Source organism: Agrilus planipennis, unplaced genomic scaffold, assembly GCF_000699045.2.
Source record: "Agrilus planipennis isolate EAB-ADULT unplaced genomic scaffold, Apla_2.0 scaffold83, whole genome shotgun sequence".
In the NCBI taxonomy this organism is placed as follows: domain Eukaryota; kingdom Metazoa; phylum Arthropoda; class Insecta; order Coleoptera; family Buprestidae; genus Agrilus; species Agrilus planipennis.
Genome location: NW_020438895.1, coordinates 1110793 through 1132237, shown reverse-complemented (window position 1 = coordinate 1132237; position 21445 = coordinate 1110793). Strand labels below are relative to the sequence as shown.

Here is a 21445-nt window from a genome sequence, read left to right as displayed (position 1 = left end):
TCTTTCCGATACTTTGATCTTAACTTAGCAGTAGCAAAATCTGACTTCAACAAATAGGATGATCGATTGCAAGGGAAAAATACGATAAAGAATATGGCAGCAACTATTTCAATGCAATGGATCGCCGATTTCCTAACACATTTTGCTTTTGGAAAAAGTCAACATCCAGCGCTATCCTATGAGAACCATAATGGGTAGATCAACATTGGAACAATTTTGTACTGACATAGACAATCGTCAAGGAGTTTTTAATTAATTAGCGCTATCAGGGATTTATGCAGCAAGATTTCTTTTCGAACGTAACTGAAGTATGACATACTACTGTTCGGACATGAAGACCTTATTAAGGACATATTAACAGCAGAAACAGGGGTAGAAGATATTGCCTCAAGATAGGAAGAAGAGGAGACAAAGGAGGATTAGAAATAGTAGGAGAGCAGAGGATGTTATGGGAGTCAATATCAAATAGATAATATAGGTTGGTAGGACACTGTTCGGACATGAAGACCTTATTAAGGACATATTAACAGCAGAAAGAGGGGTGGAAGATATTGCCTCAAGATAGGAAGAAGAGGAGACAAAGGAGAATTAGAAAGAGTAGGAGAGCAGAGAATGTTATGGGAGTCAATATCAAATAGATAAGATAGGTTGGTAGGGCACCTCCTCGGACATGAAGGCCTTATTAAAGACATATTAACAACAGAAACAGGGGTAGAAGATATTGCCTCAAGATAGGAAGAAGAGGAGACAAAGGAGGATTAGAAAGAGTAGGAGAGCAGAGAATGTTATGGGAGTCAATATCAAATAGATAAGAAAAGTTGGTAGGGCACCTCCTCGGACATGAAGGCCTTATTAAAGACATATTAACAGCAGAAACAGGGGTAGAAGATATTGCCTCAAGATAGGAAGAAGAGGAGACAAAGGAGGATTACAAAGAGTAGGAGAGCAGAGAATGTTATGGGAGTCAATATCAAATAGATAAGATAAGTTGGTAGGGCACCTCCTCGGACATGAAGGCCTTATTAAAGACATATTAACAGCAGAAACAGGGGTAGAAGATATTGCCTCAAGATAGGAAGAAGCGGAGGTGTGTGTCCAACCTATCTTTGATGTATTATAATTGGAGAAAGTTATTTCTAATGTCATCAGTTCTATAGGTATATAAATAGCAAAAGAAATCTTTCTACAGATGGTAGAAATGTACAATAGACATACCTATATACAAAAACAGATTTTCATGTTAATTAAATAAAAAAAAAGACCACCCCTCCCTTGCGCCGGCAAATTGTTATCAATTCTTTTCTTAATGGACTAAATTTAATGCGCACATGTGTGTCGGTAATTTTTCAGCTGATATACGCGAACAATAACCGAAGTGCTTTGCTTATGCTTGCTCTGTATCAGTGACTCCACCTTTTCATTCCCGAAGTCGCAGTCGTCTGTCTGTCCGTACCCTTTTATCGTTTGAATGCCATGCAATCGAAAACGGTTTCCGCTCATAAAAGGGTGCACTTATTATTATGAGCGTGCGACAATATAATAAAGAGTAAGACGACGACGACGACGAGAGTGACTTCTTTTTTTTTATTTTTATTCTTTTTCGTCATCTGTGTCTCGCAGACGTACGACTGTGCGTCTGCTCTCTGACCTCCTCTCGGTCTTGAGGAGACGGGGGTGGTTGCTGCCCCCACATTTTGCATACCTATCGCATTTTATTGTCGGTAGGTATATGTCAGTCGCCTTCTTTTGCGATATTGTTGTTTGTTGTTGTTATTGTTCGCGTAACGGGAGCTGCCGTTTCACGTTATTACCAACACACATGGCAACAGCAGCGTTAATACACTAGGAGCGAGTCGATAACCAAACATGGGGATTTTAGGGATAGAAAAATTGGTTTTATGTGGTCGTCGACGATCTTTGACACGTGTTTAGGACATAGTACATAAATGGTCGTAGGGTTTCTTTTATCCCGAAAAAAATGCTGTTCCCGAAGGATACAAGAATTAGTTTCATGTGGTCATTGATGTTCTTTGACATGTATTTAGACATCAACACATAAAAGCCTTACTAATCCTTAAATTTTTTGATCGTAATAACTCAACCTCTTCTCTCATTATGAGGAATCCTAATTATCTACCTTTACTCCTTTTTCTAATACCTCTCCTAGCTCTTGTCCTGTATCTTGTATAGTTTCCCTATAAATATTCTTTCCGCCTATTCCCCTTCTCCCCTTTTTTTTTTAAATGACTGCTGACTCATTCCTTATATTACGTATTACTACTGTGCTGTATTTTTCTAAAATTCCTTTCGTTTGTATTATAAGCGTCATCAATTCTTCAAACATTTCCTGTACTTCTAAACACTATTGTTTAGCTGCCCTATTTGCCCTCTTTATCGTCTCATACATTTCTTATCCCTCTTCGTCTATTTTGTTCTTGTATTTCTATCCTTCCTCTATTTATCTTACAATCTCATTTGCTAACCAGAGTTTTAAATCTCATTTTGTTTAAAACCCAATATATCCTTATTATGAAATATAATTCTGAAAATTCATTTCTGAATTTTTTACCCCCTACACACTACCTCAAATTAACGAGGGAAAAATTGTTGCTGTTGTCACACCCCCGGCAGGTGCAGAAATGAATTTTCAGAATAATATTTCATATTAAACTAACTCACTTCTAAAAAGATGTCTAAATTGTATATCCTTATTAGTTCACATACGTAATTCGAAAAATATATTCCACACATTTACCGAGTTATCATTTTTCGAAGCTCCGATAAAGGAATGTGTGAATTCCTAGGTTTGGACAACTTTTTGCCTTCCCTGTATATACCATTTATGCTTATGCATGCCCTCACTTTGCATTGCACATACACACACACACACACACACACACACGCACAGAAGACGACAAAAAGAGTGCACTTATGTTTGTGTGCATGTATTAATAACACCGTAGTCGCGTACGTGTCCGGCAGCTGGCGCCCATACTAAAGGGCATTAGCAGAATCAGATTCCAACAAAAAGGGTGACCGATTACAAGGGAAAAACACGATAATGAAAATGGCAGCAACTATTTCAATGCAATGGACCGCCGATCTCCGTACCACATTTTGCCTGTGGAAAAAGTCAACATCCAATGCTATCCTACGAGAACTAAAATGGGTAAATTGATATTAGAACAATTTTTGTCATCATCATAAGGTCGTCAATCCTGAGACTAGTTGGACACGTACCTCCACTCTTTCCTACCCTGCGCTAATCTTCGTATTTCCCTAATGCTAGAACATCCCACATCTTTAACTATTTGCGAACGGTAATCTAATCAAGGTCTACCTCTACCCCTTCTAACTTCCATTTCTGCCTCTAATATGTCTCTGACTAGACCTTCATGCCTGAGAAGGTGTCCTACCAACCTATCTCGCCTATTTCTTATTGACTTCCATAGAGTCCTCTGTTCTCTTACTCATTCTAATACCTCTTCATTTCTAACCTTCTCTATCCACGGTATCCTCATCATTCGCCTGTAGCACCACATTTCGAACGCTTCTAAGCATTTCTTTTTCGTCGCCCCCACTGTTACAATAATTCCAAGTCCTGAAAGGTCTGGAAGTACACTTTGAAGAACAAAACACTAGAGATCTGTCTGGGGACATCTCTGAAATACTAGACTCAATTGAAACCGATGACCTATCCAAACTTAATAGCATGTACCAGAAAAAATAGAGATTAGTATGATCTATTATTTCTGGGAACAACTCTGGAATATTAGACTCAATTGAAACCGACAGAAAAAATAGAGATTAGTATGATCTATTATTTCTGGGAACATCTCTGGAATATTAGACTCAATTGAAACCGATGACCTTTCCAAACTTAATAGCATGTACCAGAAAAAATAGAGATTAGTATGATCTATTATTTCTGGGAACATCTCTGGAATACTAGACTCAATTGAAACCGATGACCTATCCAAACTTAATAGCATGTACCAGAAAAAATAGAGTTTAGTATGATCTATTATTTCTGGTAACATCTCTGGAATACTAGACTCAATCGAAACCGATGACCTATCCAAACTTAATAGCATGCACCGAAAAGAAATAGAGATCAGTATGATCTATTACATGATCTGTCAGGTTTCTACGTATGCAATTAAAGACGTTCAAAATAATTAAATTCACGACAAGTTTAAGTATTGGACACTCCCCCAATTCGCTTTATAAAACTGCCATATTATTAAGAATAACGAACATGCAGTACCGCTATTATTATTGCTATATAATTATTAGTATTATTATGAGGGAACCCGTGATGAGCTTGTTTGCAAAGATGCAGAATGAACAAAGACTGAAAGTAGAAAAGTTCGCTTTAATCCTTTAATGACGACCGATGATCGATAAGGATCTTAATGGCACCACCTGTACATTTTACCAACTTACAATAAATAATTATGTGGCGTACACACACGCGCGAATGCATGTGAGTAGCTATAAGAGATGAAGACAAATTAATAAAGGAAACTAACTGACCGACCACCACCATCATCATTATCAAGAAAACCATCATCATCACTAGACCCCTGCTATAAAATTTTCGAACCATATTGTCGAACTACCATGTTTATGTACTTAGTATAATGATTACCAGCAGGGGCACGTGGCAAACGTGTGCCATGGTACTCAACACCATGTACGGAGGTCTTTGATCAAAAGCTCTTTTAAAACTGAACATTATGAGTTACATAGCTTTAACATCAATTATTTCACCAACACACGTTTATACTTTAAAATCAATTTTCAGGGAAAATATTGATAGACTACCAAACGTATGCAGGTAATGTACGAGGGTGGATTGATAAGTTTCCGGCCTAACCAAGAGATGACGCCACTAGGCCTACCTTGAGGTGACATTCTATAGTACCATCCTTGGATAGCTTGTAGCTATAGTTTCAGCCCGATCTCCTTGCTAGTGTAGGTTTGACAGCACGCTGAACAAGACGCCTCTGTGGTTTTCGTAAAAATGGAAAAGCAGGAAAATCGTGCTGTCATCAAATACTTTTATTTGAAGGGGTTAACGCCGAAGGAAATTAAAAAAGAGATGGACTCAACACTGGGGACATCCTCCCCGTCATATTCAACCGTTAAGCAGTGGGTTTCCGAGTTTAAAAAGGGTCGTGTGAGCACCTCTGATGGGCCTCGCTCAGGACGCCCCGTTGAGGTCACAACTCCAGATATGATCGAAAAAATTCATCAAATAGTGCTGGGAGACCGCAGATTGAAAGTGCGTGAGATAGCTGAGACCTGTAAGATGTCATATGAACGTGTGCAACATATTTTGCACCAACATTTGCATATGGAAAAGCTCTGTGCAAGATGGGTGCCGCGTTTGCTAACAGTCGACCAAAAATTGATTCGAAAAAACATTTCTACCGCAAATTTGTCATTGTATAAGCGTAATCCAAGCGAATTTTTGCGTCGATTCGTAACCGTTGACGAAACGTGGGTCCACCACTACACTCCTGAAACCAAAGAACAGTCTAAACAGTGGATTGGACCAGGGGAACCAACTCCAAAGAAGGCAAAAACAATTTTTTCGGCGAACAAGGTTATGGCTACTGTTTTTTGGGATGCAAGAGGTATTATATACATTGATTACCTTGCAAAGGGTAATACTATCACTGGTCAATACTACGCAGACTTATTGCAACGTTTGAGCCACGAGGTGAAAATTAAACGACCTCATCTGGCGAAGAAAAAAATCTTGTTTCATCACGATAACGCACCAGCGCACACGTCAATCGTTGCGACGGCTAAAATCAACGATCTAAAGTTTGAATTGATGCCGCACCCTCCTTACTCTCCAGACCTAGCCCCGAGTGACTATTTTCTGTTCCCTAATCTCAAAAAATGGCTTGGCGGTAAGAGATTTGCGGACAATGAAGAAGTAATCGAAGCTGTAAATGGTTATTTTGAGGAGCTTGACGAATCAGTCTATAGAGATGGCATTAATAGACTGGAACACCGCTATGAGAAATGTATCAGCCTTGGAGGAGATTATGTTGAGAAATAAAAAAAAAAATTTTTAAAAACCTTGTTTTTCTTGGTCAGGCCGGAAACTTATCAATCCACCCTCGTAAAAGATTAAACTGCTTTTTAGGATATGGATAACACCAGCAATAATAATTTAATAAGTATAACAAAAAACATACATAATGAAAATCGGTAATTAAGATTATATTGGGATAGATCGTTTGTCTTAATTTGTATTATTTATTGATTACTAAACTAAATATAGTTCTTGTGTTTACTAGGGAACAAAAATTAGTGTGGCCGAACTCTTACAACTTCTGTCGCTTGTTGGTATATCAGGTTTCGATTAAAGACTTACTATTTATAGACATTATAGACTCGTTTTGAAGATTTCAAATCAACCTTCTTATTGAAAATCCGCCCACTAACAATTAAAATTCCATTGGTTTGTTGTTTAAACTACTTTTTAAAAGTTGTTGAGGGTAGTATTTACTGGAAAGCCCGTCAAAACGAAGATTTTTATCATTAACCGTAGTGAAATTACCAGCTAGATACTGGTGCATCACCAATAGAAATGTCCAAAATAACAAAAATACATCAACAAAAGTTATGTTCAAACCGGTCTAGTACTAGTACTAGTTGAATTATTATGCAATGGCAAAAATTAATTAATTATGCAATAAAAAATCATCACAATTTCCGGTTCTATATGTGGCTCACATTTAGTAAAAATACCATAATTCTAAAGAACGAAAATAGAAGTCTCTGCTAAATTTGTAAATATGCTTCATATGCCTGAGTAGGACGATTAAATTTGGTTAATTTGATGCAGGCTGTTTGTAAAAATAATACAATTTTCTTGGTATCAAAGTCAGTCACCCGGCTGTTTTCTTTAGATTCAAGTTCGAGACTTTGCCTCATTTCTCTATTCACTGATCAGTAATGTTTCAGGAAATCCGTTTCCGTTATTATCGTATAAAAATAATAACCAAGTCACAATTATAGATAATTGTGATTCTTTTTTTAATTAATAATCACAATAAATTATCGTAATATTTGACAGGTCAATCAAAAAACCTTAAACATTTTGCTTGCATATGTCCACAGCATGATGTCGGCTGTAACAATGTTTCAATATATAAAACATATTACAAAATTATCTAATAACCTAAATACTTATTAAAATATGATTGATTCGCGCCCAGAGGATCTGCTACTGTTCTAAATGTATACACTTACTATTTGATAAACAAATAAAATAGACATTGAAAGTACAAATACAACCGAATCTATCAAAAGCTCCAGTTCTATACCTATAGCAGGATTTTCTGGACAGATGAAACCTAAAATTATCAAGCTGAACGGGTTATTGAATTTAAACAGACCCCCGACCGAATTTGATCTTTTGTTTGCAACAATATAGCACTTCCAGGTGAAAGTACTTTTGCTATTCGATAAAAGTGTACCTAATACCGTGATGACGGTCGAAATTTTTCTACATAACATTGGGGGACGAATTTCATCGGGTGACCACAGCGCAGCTATACTAGATGATGATTTAAGGGGGAAACCCGCACACTGTTGAACATGCATTGTTTGCAATAGGGTCTTTTTATTAAATGATCTAAATGTATCCAGATATATACCGCTATACAGGGTGGCAATGATCTGGTATCGCATAAAATACAAAAACAATTATTCAAACTCCACAAAGATAGAATATACCTATTAAAAGTAGTAAAGAAACCCAGTTGGGTTAAGAATTTTCAAAAAACTAAAGTAATAGCAATACCCATGTATCTGTAAGATGTTCTTATTCCCTTTAAGTATACAATGTACCACAAATTATCGTATTTAATTTATTAAACTATAAAACAGCCAATTATCATCAAAAATAATCATTCTGATAGAATTTAAATTAAATAAGTACAAAATAAGAAAATGAGCTTTACACATCATTGAGCTGTAACTATTGCATAAAATTATATGTTTTGGTTATAAAAAATGTTAAAAATAATATTTATAATTGTTACAAGTGCGTTCAAGGAGAAAATTAAATTTTTATGACAACGCAGTTACAATTTTCGATTGTAAACGACTGAATCTGGCGTAGAAATGGNTATTAGGTAACTTGTAATGATCTCAATTTTGACATGTTTCTTTAAAAATAATTTCTGGTTTCTCAATTATTTCAATTAAATTTGTAATATCAACTAAAATACATAGTAAATTTATTTCTGTTGGGATTTTATTTTTACAAATTCAGATCGAAATTGTAATTTTTATTATTTTCGCTTACGAAGCAACGGGCTAGTGAGATAAATTGTAAATATCGCTTTAACATTTAGGTAAATTTTCATTTTTTAATTTTATTAATGTTCTCCCGGAGATATTAGATAATATTGTTCCTTAGGGATTGCTTAGTCTCTTTTTTTATTCAGATACAATTAAAATCAAATTGTTAAATTGACATTAGATGTTTTGACCTTACTTATTATTGTTATGAATCTGTGTGTCTATATACTCATCACACTGTAGATAATGTTTTTTGAATAAATATCGTTAATGGATAACAATTTATGGGGTTGAACGGGTGGTCTATAGGCAGATGCCGATGCTAGAAAGCGGACGGATAAAAGGAAGGAAGGAAGGAAGCTAACGTCCAACTATGGGGGAGGCTAGTACCTATAGGGTGGGAAAAGTATTCTAGGGTGAACGTCCGCAACACACATATGCTTGACGATGCTTACCCATCACAGAATTAAATTTTAGAATATGACTTTATTAATTTTAGAAAACATAAATTTAAAATGTTAAAATACATTTTTCAAGATCATTATTAAAAGTAAACTAAGTCCAACTTCTCTTCTCTCTTTAGGTCCCCGTTCTAGATTACGATTAGCCTTTTAACGTATCTACCCCTACGTGGTATCTAATTAAATATAATTAGATTGAAAACAATAAGCCATTTACTAAGGCATGATGATTTTATAAAAGCGATAATTGTAGGAAAAGTAAAACGAAGAAGAGGTAGAGGAAAACCTGCGATTAAAACAAGAGTAACATCTTAACAGAACCTTAAATAAGTACCTCGAGAACTGGAAAATGTGGAGGGTGCTACATCAACAAGAGCGTAGCTCTTAAACGGTGATGAATGTAAATTTATTTTGCTAAATACTGTCTACTGTATTTTCCGTGTTATTAGTCAAAATTTTCAGATTATCACATTTGGTTTGTATAAGTAAGGCCAAAGGGTGCTTCTATACATGTTTAACGTTGTTTTGAACTTGGGTTATAACGTATTTTTTAGTCATTAAGTACACTATTAGTACCATACCGATTCCCCGAGCCTCTATTTCTGGCGCTTGATAATTTCAAAGAGGAAATTAATTTCCGATTTAACAGCAATTATACCATTAGCAGTATCTAATGTAACCGTACTTATCATGTAATGTCATTAAATGCCAAATAATTATTGAACAGTCGGAAACCTAAAAATAAGAGGCAAAACAGGTAGCACAATTTCCAGGATTTTCCACGAAAACAAAATTATCAATGCACAATTTACTTTTTGCTAATCTTATGTTACAGCTTTTCTTAGCGATTTTCTACGATTAGTATTATAACAGAACTTCTAGTATTTCCAACCAGGATCATAGCCAGACTGTGCAATCAGGACAAGTTAAAAAAAGATTAAGGCAATTTGAAAACCGAAATTTACACATTTATATCTACTTATTTCGCATTACTTTCGTTAATTTTGTTTGCAGTAGGTATTACATAAAAGTAAACTTATTGAAACAGTAAATTTTCTAATTACGGTTTTAACTGTTAATCGACCCTTTTTGCACGAACTAAATTGTACAAAAACTCACAATCTTTACTTCTATTATTAATTAGTATATGATTGTTCATACACGAAAGATTCGCCAGTTTATTGCATTTTTGCACGATCAGGATGAAAGATCAAAAGATATTCGTTGATGCTACAATTAGGATCGTCATTAGGTAATCCTTGTCAGCATAGGGAAAGTACAGGTCAAAAATTACACGTAGAAATTTCGAAATCTTCGGGCGAGAGGTTAGAGTAGGCTTTTTCTGTGGCCAACGTAGCCAAGGGGTAAAGGGGGGAGGAATTGAAAAGTTACTATCTATATTGATCAATAATTAATTTTAATTTTGTTCAAATGCAGATATATCCTAACTAATATTATAAATGCGAATGGGAGGTTCTTAGTTTATTTGCTTGCTATCATCTCACACCTTAACTACTCAATCGAATATCATGAAATTCTGTACAAACATTGTTACAGGTACAGAAAAGGACAGAGGGTACCTTTCATCCAGAAAAAATACTGTTCCCAAAGGGATAGAAATATTAGTTTTATGTGGTCGTCGATGATCTTTGACACGAGCATCAACGTAAGCTAAGCTGCGGGTAAAATCCACCACGAAAATTTGTGTACACATTGTCAGGGGTACAGACAAGGACATGGGGTAAACAATTTTGTTCCCGAGGGATAGTAAAACTAGTTTTTTGTGGTCGTCGATGATCATTGACATGCGTTTAAGACATCAACGCGAGCGAAGCCGCGGGTAAAACCTAGTAAAAACTATTTGGTAAATGTCTAGATGATGGCCCCCACCCCCGAAAGGGTAGGTGGGATCGAAAGAGGAGGCCTTTCCCACCACAGTACCATAAAAAGTTCGTGGCGGTCTCACCCCCATAAAAAGTTATGGGGGTTGAAAGTTGATTATTTTGACAATTTGCATACACTATAATTCAAATAAAATTCAATAAAAAAATCATTTCCAAGCGGGTGGAGGTGGGGGATCGAAAGAGGGTGGTCACTTTGAATAAAACCCGATAACCTACCTATTGATAAAGATATTTAAATAATGTTTTATAGATATAACTTTCTCAATATTTTTATGTATTTTTCATTAGTTTTACCTTCGAATATTGTTTAAGAATGACTATATAAATATTTACATGCCTAGAAATGTATAAAAATTGGCATATTTATTAACTTAGAACCCCCATAACTTTTTATTGGGGTGAGACCGCCACGAACTTTTTATGATACAGTGGTGGGGGAGACCTCCTCTTTCGATCCCCCCATCATCTAGACCTTTACTAACAATTTTTTATTAAGTTTTCAACTCTTTCAAAGACGAAACCTTTTATATTGAGGGAAGACAAAGAAGGGCTTTTATACATACATGCATATGTAATGGGTAGGTACACATTAACAGGAAATGAGGAACGAAGTAAGACCCTCATAACAAGTAAATGTGACTGGGTTTCATGCAAGTAATAATGGCTGTTCAAATTATCCAATTGAAAGGACAGTCAGAGGTCGTGACCTGTGGTGTCAACCTCAGCCTCCTTCTCGTTTCATATGACAACGAAATGGTGTAAAATGAATTTTGAATTTGTGTGTGTGTGTGTGTGTGTGTGTGTGTGTCTTTGCGTGTGGGAGGAGACCACGACTGCTTCTTTAATCGCTTGATGAAATTAGAGAATAAATTATTTGACGAGTTAAAAATAGCCGTTATTTATTAGACGATATTGTTGCACATTAAAGAGTGGGTGCCATTACAGGCTGGATGGCTACATTATACAATCAATTTGAAAATAATAATTTATACAATCTTCAAAAGCTCTGAATGAAAATCATTAAACAATTATGTACATCTATCTGCTTAAAACTGTATAAACGTAGGTTTATGTTTGTTAACAATAACCCATGGAAATACAATCTAGATTATCAATATTTTTTCATCATTAGAAAACCTACAGCTTCAGAAAGATCATGTAACTTCGACCTAAACGCGAAGTAGATAAAATCTTTTAAAGAAGTCGACGAAAATTAAGAAAAAGATTTATAAGTATATAGAAGACAGAAGACAATTATTGATTTGAAAAACTAATAAGAACCGTTCTCCATTAAATCATTTTATTTTGATATTTACTTATAGAATCTTCAGTTGTCCAATGTTCTATTTTAATGACTCACATAAATAAATAGTTGAACTCACATTCTAAATGTAATACACTTTTGCTTAAGAAGTTTAAATAATCAAACACTGCATTAAATGTTAAATTTTAAGTACAAATTCTGACTGTTTTCATGGGAAAAACCTACCTATCACCAAATGTGCCTACTGAATACTTTTAACAAAATTACACATTCTTGTTGCTTGAATTTTCATCACTGTGTAACGATAATATCAAGTAGGTACTTATGTTTAGAAATCAGACATGAGAATACGGAAGCTCCTTTATTTTTATCTCGGCTCTCTCGCTGATGTTTACAATCCTAATTGATGATATAAACCAAAAATTCACGATCAGATCGTTGACTGGCCAATGAAAAAAGAAACTGATGTCTGGTACCTAATTCTGACTTCTAATGAATATCTAACCGACTTAATCTTCTGTTAAAAACTAACAAGCACATGCATACTTATTTACTGATAGGAATATGTACGTTGATATGAAAGTAAATAAAAAAGTCATTGGCTCAAAGAACCTTATCTACAAACTAGACATGTTCATACTAAATAGAAAAATTCAATGTGATCTAAGAAATTGAGTGGCTCAAAAATACTTATTACAAGTTTGAAAATGAGGAGTTTTTTAATTAACATTATTTAAATGTTTCTGGTGGACCAAATAGATGCTCATGCATTTCTGGATAGGTACGTATTACGTTAATATTTGTAATTCACATAAATGAGTCTTCTGTGTCAATTCATGAGAAAAATACCATTTAATACATTATCTGCTTCATTGTTTATAAGAATAAAATTAAAATAACAAGTACCTAGGTGCTAACAGTTCAAACACGTGACAAGAATAGAATAGCATTCACGCACCCACTCTTTTCGATCAAATAATCGAAAAATAATACAAAAATGTAGAATAATAAACAGACTGTGTGTAAGTTAAACAAGACTTAACTGTTTACTAAAATAAGGTCATTATCATTAAAAAAAAATACATTACTTTTAAAAAAATTGTAACACAACAGTAATTCAATGCTACTTTATATGAATGATTCAGACTTGTATAATCTTGTAAAAGTGAAGTAGTTGTTTACAATTTATGTAATAAAGGAGCTGTTTGCTACAAAACGAAGTTTTTAAAAGAGATATTGAAGTAACATAACCTCATTCAAGTAAGAGCTAATAAAAAATAGCAAATGAATGGATTAGTTAAAAAAGCAACTTACCTGGAATGCCGCTGACCGTTTGCCCCATTTCTGCAATAGTTTTCAGTTGAAATCAGCTCGTTATTAAATCATACAATAAAACCAAAGTTAGTTGGAATAGTCCCAAACAAAAACATAACGATAACAATATAACACGATAACACACTTATGTTACAGGTATAGTCGTACTACTAAACATAATGGACAAAAGATTAAAATTTATTAACATAGTCACGAATCTTTTATAAAAAACTATAAAAACTACACTATTAACTACAATAACCGTAAAAATTGACTTTGACAGTTCGATTACCTTTCTCTTTCTAATGCCCCCAAGCATGATAATCCATGCAACCATTCATGAATCCTTTAAAAAATTACGATACTTTTTTAAACTTTAAGTTTTATATCTCAATACGGTTTGCATTGCACATGTGTTTGTATACGTTTATTTACAAAAGATTATTAAGAGAAAAATGAAATTTTGTGGGAATATTGCTGTTAGTGGGTATTGTTTTGCCCTCTCTAGTAGAAAGTGAATACTAGATATCAAATCAAGCAATTTCTTCCAATGATACAACTGTACTGTAGCTTCTCCTTAGAAGAGGGCGCCACATATACAATTATACTATACAGGGTGTTTCTTGTTACTTTACTGCCTTTTTAATTAAATGCTTAATACAACATAAATGCAAATGAACTTTACCTAAAAAGAAAAAATATTAAAAACTCAAGGGATTTCATAAAACGAAACTTCGATGAAATCAATATATTTTATACACAAAATCTGTTATAAATTAAGATAATTAGGCGCAAAGCAGTTTTTGTCACAAAGTCTTAATTACAGGCATCCTTATTTAAGTAAAAATGAATATCCTGTTTTATATGACACATGAGCAATACTGTTTCTTTAGTTAAATATACACAGTGAGTAGAAGATAAGGAAACAAATATTTTTGCGAAACCGCTTCCATAATTATCAAAAATTTTGTTATCTCCTATTTTGTTGTTTTTTGAAAACGAATTCGCATTTAAATGCTTCCTTTCTGTACAATATTAAAAACATTTACGAAAATTTAAGCTACCGTCATTTTTTATAGTTAATTAGCCTCTTAATGGTCGAAAATAAAATGATCTACAAAACCGATTTGGAATGAGGATGTAATTTTTTTCCACGTGTCCAAATTAAAAATTTAACAGATTAATATTTGTGCTTGAATGATTTTTGAACAATTTAAAGATCGGAAGAAACATTCAAAACTTTACAGGGTGATAACCAAAAATTAAATTAAAAACTATTTTTAACTTGTATACTTTTGGTTGATGTAATTTTGATGTGGTTAAAGAAAATCACATCCGTAAAAAATAAACAAATATTTACTGTAACAGAACACGCCGCAATATTCATAATTAAAGTAGTAATAGTAATAAACAATACTTGGTAACAATTCAGTTCGTTTAGAGCTGCCAAGAAAATATATTCTANTTCAAATGTAAGCAAAAATAAAAAAAGGAAGGGGTTGGGGGCAGTGACAACCTACTAATAAAATAAAATAATTTACAATAAAAAAAGCGCGCTATACATAAAGTAATAACGCTTATGAAAACATAGATAAAATATAATAACATACATTAAATAAATTAATCATTTTTTCGAAATAGAGACGATAAACGTACAATTAGTGATAGTAGTAGTAGTAGTACTTTTGTTTTACACATTAAACTATGTACTATAATATAATTGATAACTTTTTAAGTTTTATATCTCTGCCACTAGTCACAATTCTAACAAACATAGCTTGGGGAGAAGAAGTTTGACAACAACATTAAACTGGCCGTTTTTATGGTAGGGAAGGGGGTTTTATCGAGGGCATTATAAAAAAGTTTGTCCTTTTTTGTAAGCATGAGTTAATAAGTTCTTACATATTATATCAATACAAACAATAATGAAAGTTAGTTATCCTGCTTGAGATTCCATTTTTACTCTTTGATGACGTTAGTGATGAGTTATTGAAACTTTTAGAATGCTTAAATCATGATACATAACGAAATTTGCCTGAGCTTTCTAGCATTAAAGTACCTAAATATGTCTCTACCTTCTTACAATTACCGTTTGTGTTCTAAATTAGAAGATACAGTAACTTTTGATGGCCAACATTCCGTTTTTAATTTAAGTGAATGCAGAAGAAAATTGGTCGAATTTGTTAAACAAAATTGTGCTATGTAAATAACAGTTACGTAATTAACACTGATACTCTCGGTTGCTGAAATTTTCTCATAACTATGACAACTTCTTAATAAAAAAATTAATAAATAAATAAGTTATGAATAAAACAATACTGCTTATCCCTTTTTAGCAAAACGTACGCAATTAACTCATGTAAATTTTGAATAATAAATAATATTGTTTTTGTCCTAAACATAATTTCTTTTAAAGTTGTTCTTTATTAATTTACTGTTTTTAATAAATTTGTAGGTTAATTTGATTATATTGTCATTTACCACGCTGATAAATCAGTAGAAGCCAGAGCGGCCATTTCGGCGGTACCAGGAGCGCTTTACTACTTAATAAACCCGACTAGAGAGGTCGCAGTAATGAACTTACACAAAAACATGTAAATCAGGAATTTAGTCAATGGTAATGTGAAAAGTCTTTCGTTTTTGGTTGATTATGTTCTGTTGAATGTTTGTTTATGGCAAAAAAACGTTATAATTACACATAAATATAATTTCACCAAATGAAAATTGTTTGACCATCAAAAGGTGGAGCAGACATCTTACAATAACTTTAATTAAAGGGTCTATTATTATAATAGAAAAGAAAACCATTACAATTTTTACTTCTTTATCTGTTTGCTACACACTACAGGTCAGTCGGTGTTTGTATAAAAAATACCCTGATAACGGTCAAAAATTCGAACGGCAAAAAAAATAAGTGTTATTATTGTTTAACTTATTTTTCATTCTTTTGTTGTTATGTGCATGCGCGTTGTTTAAATATTTGCTGACAAAAGCAAAAATACAAAAAAGAAAAGAACGACAACAACACTAACAACCGATGTATTTTTTTATTTATGCCGATCGGGAAAACCTACCACATGTGCATGACCTCCATTCGCGTGTGGACCTTCTGTTTTATCCACAATATGACCAAGTATGCGAACATGGTGATCGTTATTAGATACAGGAAGGCCGATATTATGCACGATTCGTGTTGGCTGTTGTAAATCATCTGGGACAATTTTTCAGACTCGATATCGTCCGAATCAAAATTCGATACGATCACGTTGTCATCGTCTGCGACGTCGTCTAAAAGTTTGTGCCGTTGTGAAACAGCGTCGTCGTTGACGATGGCGTCGTTGTCGGTCGAATTTTTGATTTCGAATGTTAGTTTGTAGGGTTGTTGGGACGAAATCGAGCCCAAGTCATCAGTTTTAGGGTGGTCGTTAAGAGTCAATGTTGTGGTGTTGTTTGAATTGTGATTAGCGGCATTTATCAGTCAGTAACATTTTTTTGTACATGCGCATTTGCGTATGATGTCTATATCTTTGGTATAACGGGTACCGTCGTTACAAATCAAGCGAACCTGCAATGGAATATCATATTGTTTTATGTGTTACTCGATTGATATTCATCTTTAACTACAGTAAAAGTTTCTTATTCGCGGTTTCCTTATTCGCGGGTGAAAAAATTGCAACCCTGTTCCTGTATTCAGGGCAAAAATTTTGATTATTCGCGGATGCAATCGGTAAACAGAAAAGGATTCGGTGTCATTTATTAAGGGGATTGACCGCAATAGACCGCTCGTGCCTACTGTAAAATTTTCCGAAGATATGGGTCTCTATTTTAAACATTGTGATTTAACGCTGCGTGATAAGTATCTGATTTTTTGTATGGTAACAGGCAAAGGTTCACACTAACTCGATACGTTTTTGGTTTTCAATAATATGGTCATTAAAAGCATTTACAAGTGCTTAAAGTTGATGCTTCTTGTAGGACACGTATTTTTAATAGAAATTAAAAAATTTAAAAATGGCCTTCGACAGGCTTTAGAACAAAGATTTATCTATCTTACTACAAAATTTTAAACCTCTTTTTCAAACATTAAACTCATGATATCTAAAACCGATAAAGATGTTTTTTACTCTATGGCGCGTGTACTACTGAAGCCCCTTAAAGTATCAGCATCTTTTGAGTATGTACCTAGAGTTGGTACGTGTCGAGGCAGCTTGTAACCGAGTGGACTAATTCAAAATAAGAAAAAATCACTAAAGTTTTTAAACCCTTTTGGTTTTATTTTGTAACCTTAGAACGTATCCCCTATGATTCCATACTAATTACCATTCCATATTCACGGTTTCTGTATTCGCGGCATATTTATGAAACATATACCACGCGAATGAAGAACTTTTACTGTATTATTAATTTAAATAACAGCGCTGCAAGGGGTTACTTATCATTAAAGCTAGAAAAAAGTACGAAAAAATAAAAAATTGGAAAATTGTACCCGAACGTATTTAAGAATGATTATTCGCCAATAAACTACCAGGCGCAAATCGCGATTTCGAACTTATTAGTTATCACCAGCACGCCATAAGAACTCTCAATAAATCACTGTTAACATTAAAATGGTATACGACTGGTTAAGACTGGGATAATAAAAGAGAATAGCAATTCAAAATTGGTAATTCACTGTAAGAAGTCATAAATTCAATAAAATTCTGGTACTCGAAAATAATAAATACATCGTATCAAGAAATATTACTTACTTTGCGACGTTTGCTTTTACGTGCGTGACAGCACATCGATCCACAACCGCCTATACATTTGGCCATTTTGAGGGGTTTCCTTGACCGACAACCGTGCTCAGAATAGTACTCCCTTACCTGTTCCTTTCGGCAAGTCGACGCTGAAACAAATCAAAAACCATAACATAACAATCAACGTAACAAAAGACGAGTAAATACTTACATTCCAGTTCGCCTTGTTCGCAATATTTCCCTTTGTAACCCTGCTTGCATCGGCAGGTGTACTCTCCGTTTTTGCTGGCAACACATTTGCTGTCATGTTTGCATTGATTCTTCGCACACGGATCGATCGAACCGATCGGCTCCTCGATCATTGTGTCCATCTCGTCCTCTTGTTGCGATTCGTCCCTTTCTGTCTCCATCATCGTACAACCCGGAGTGACTTTATGCTGGGTAGCAGCGTTTCCAAAATCTACTTGCTTATGGTTGATCCAAACTTCCTTCATACAACCTGAAAATTGCAAGAAGCAAATTATCACAGCTGTACTGAAAGGAATACTGGTAAGGGGATTCCTAAAGGAAAATCCTCTCGAATATAAAATTTAACCAAAGTCAAAGTCGCCATTTTCATAATGACGTTCTGTTAAATATTTCGTACACAAAAATAACATCAATTTTTTTTGATACAGTATTGAATTTCCTTAATTTTTTATCTTAAAATACTAAAGATTCTCTGTCACTTTTATCGAAAGATGCATTGTTCAAGGGATATTTTCAAAATGGTGGCTGAAGGACAATATAAATATAGACGCCATTTTAAAATTTACATTTTCCAAAACATTTCCCTAATTACTTACCGTTAAAGCTGGTCAGGTTTCTTAGATGCCACAAAGTGAAGGCTTCTTGCCCCGGTTCTGACGGAATTCCTCCAAGATACATGGGAGTGGTGAGTCGCAAATAGTCCTTGGATCCTTCATTGATTATCGATCTTGCTAATCCTCGATCGACACGCAATGTAAAGTTCTTCTTGATGGCTAGCAATTCGGCCACATGGTATTGACCATCAGATACCATTTCAAAACTGAAAAGAAAAGAAAAACGTAAACGTAAGGCAATTAAATAGAAATAAATAGTAAATATTTTTACCTGTACATAGTCGAAACAGGATAATTTCCAACATCGTAACTAATTCTGATTCTTCCATTAAACAGCTCAACGGCTAAATGCTCCTGGTGGCCGTCATACATGAGGACACCATTTTCTTGAGTCGTAGCGAAAATTATAGTCACGTTTGCTTCCGGTTTTGTCCTTAAGGGCTCCAATTCGATGTACGACGTGTTATGGATGAAGCTCAAACTCGTTAAATATTCACACCGTTTACCTAAAATGGCACCAACAAAAACAGTCCAAGGATGAGATATAAATAAAAACTTCGTCTTAATAAGAAAAGACTTTACCCGAGTATCCAGGAGCACATTTGCACATGTAATCGTTGGAGCCAGACGGTTGAAAACAGACCCCATGGACGCACTCGTGGTGTTGACAGGGTGATGTTTGGGGGTACATCATGGCGACAAGGGGAGACACTTCGCAGAATTTTCCCGTATAATCTTCAGCACATTTACACTGATAATCGTTTATACCGTCAACACAAGTAGCTCCATTCTATGAATAAATAAAATTATAAAAAGTGTTAAAGTAGAAAGTAGGTACTTTGTATTGTCTTACTTGACACATGTGATTTTCACAGTCGTCAATATTAATGGTGCAATTATCCCCTTTGAATCCAGGGAGGCATTCGCACGTGTAATGGGTAAAATGATCGACGCACTTGGCTCCATTTTTACAAGGGTTGAACTCTTTCGTGCAAAAAGGTATTTTAGTTTCGCAGTATTCGCCTGTTAAAAAAAATCCTGATCGTGAACAAAAAGGGAGCGTAAAATGGCGTTTTCAGAATAATACCCATGAATCCTTTTGTGCATTTGCAGTGGTATGCCTGGATTTGATCAACGCATGTTGCGTTATTTTGGCACTTATGGTTGGCACAATCGTCTATGTTCGCCTCGCAGCGTAAACCGGTGAATCCCGGAGAACAAACACAACTGAAAAAATGTACACCGTGTCACAAATACGTACGTACGCAATAAAGAAGAAAGAAACTACTTTCTTGTTCTACTAAACTACCCTATTCGACAAATATTAATTATAAATTTCAGTTAAGGTATTTTGTAAAAAAGAAATGCCACTAACGGGAAAGCTTCCAAAGCTTTTTAAAACGATTCCTATTGGATGTATTTACCAAAAAGCAGACTAATCATATTGCCAGATGGTTTTTTCTCTCCCTCTCTCATTACAAGCACCAAGCAAGAGGGAGAGAGATGCCCACTAACACTTTGATTTTTGGCTAGCATTGTCAGACCTAGGAAAACTTCCCCAGATCTAGGGAATTTAGTGTCAGCTTATAAAAAAGTTTTTATTTAATTTATTATATTTGTAATTTAAACTTTCTTCGTTCCAAAAATAAGGAAGAACTTCTGACATCTGTTAAACCGATATCAATGACTTTTTGAAAACAACAGCCATTAATTTGTTGCAACAAAAGCAATACTATTTCAAAGCATCCAATTTAATTGGTAATGTGAATCAACTCAAAGAAAACGATAAACCCTGAAGGAATGAGACTTTTAGTAGTAGGTAGGTAATAATAATATTCTTGTACTTTTTAACGCAGACACTAATTACATCATTACGTACCTGAATCGTCCCTCTTCCAAAACCTTGCACGAAGCTCCATTACGACACGGGTTTCCGTAGCAAGCGTCGATCATGAATTCGCAATCTTTTCCATGGTAACCTGGAGCACAGTTACATTCGTAGTCCCTTTCAGCCATCGGGAAACATTTGCCACCATTTTTACAAGGGAATGTATAACAAGCGTTGCATTTCGCCAGAATCTCATTACTCACTTTCCCTGAAAGCAGCGACCGATTCAGGAATATTCACGTGCATGCAAATATACGAACTTGCAGACACAACAAATACCTGTCCGTACATATATCTGTATGTGAGTTTGTAAGTACATATCCTCTTCTGGTGTTAGTAAACGTTTTTCTAAAGTGTCAAAAAGGACAAACTTTAACGAGACGTCTCGTACGTCGCGTTTAATCTTCAGGAGATCAAAGTGTATACCAGGACCCAACTCAATTAAATGAGATACGATGCAATATTATTTTTACCTTCTATGTACTTCAAAAATAAAATAAATAAAAGTAAAACAATAATACTAGTTTGCAAGTAGGGAAAGATAGGAGACGAAAAATTAGAACAAGTGACAGATTTTAGGTATCTAGGAAGTCGGATAAGTCAGGACGGAAGGAGTCGGAGGGATATAAAGCAGAGGATAGCGCAAGATCGAGTTGCCGTCAATAAAAAGAAGTCACTTCT

At 34.6% G+C, this 21445-nt stretch overlaps 2 protein-coding genes across 6 annotated transcripts in view; both read right to left on the bottom strand.

Moving 5' to 3' along the window:
- Positions 1-13796, bottom strand: part of LOC108734333 (protein neuralized) — a 57561-nt gene extending 43765 nt beyond the window's left edge. Inside the window, exon 1 of the mRNA XM_018465849.1 lies at positions 13275-13796. Coding sequence (XP_018321351.1) covers positions 13275-13302 — 28 coding nt within the window. The 5' untranslated portion in view covers positions 13303-13796. The remainder of the gene's footprint in view (positions 1-13274) is intronic.
- A 954-nt stretch (positions 13797-14750) lies between these two features.
- The window catches only part of LOC108734347 (protein slit), a 243552-nt gene continuing 236857 nt past the window's right edge, over positions 14751-21445 (bottom strand). For all 5 annotated transcript variants that reach the window (XM_025973116.1, XM_025973118.1, XM_025973120.1 and 2 more), the window contains 9 exons: positions 20756-20972; positions 19964-20103; positions 19730-19899; positions 19459-19666; positions 19148-19382; positions 18859-19082; positions 18225-18512; positions 18023-18162; positions 14751-16839 (listed from right to left, as the gene is read on the bottom strand). In XM_025973116.1, the coding sequence (XP_025828901.1) occupies positions 16753-16839; positions 18023-18162; positions 18225-18512; positions 18859-19082; positions 19148-19382; positions 19459-19666; positions 19730-19899; positions 19964-20103; positions 20756-20972 (1709 nt within the window). In that variant the 3' untranslated portion in view covers positions 14751-16752. The remainder of the gene's footprint in view (positions 16840-18022; positions 18163-18224; positions 18513-18858; positions 19083-19147; positions 19383-19458; positions 19667-19729; positions 19900-19963; positions 20104-20755; positions 20973-21445) is intronic.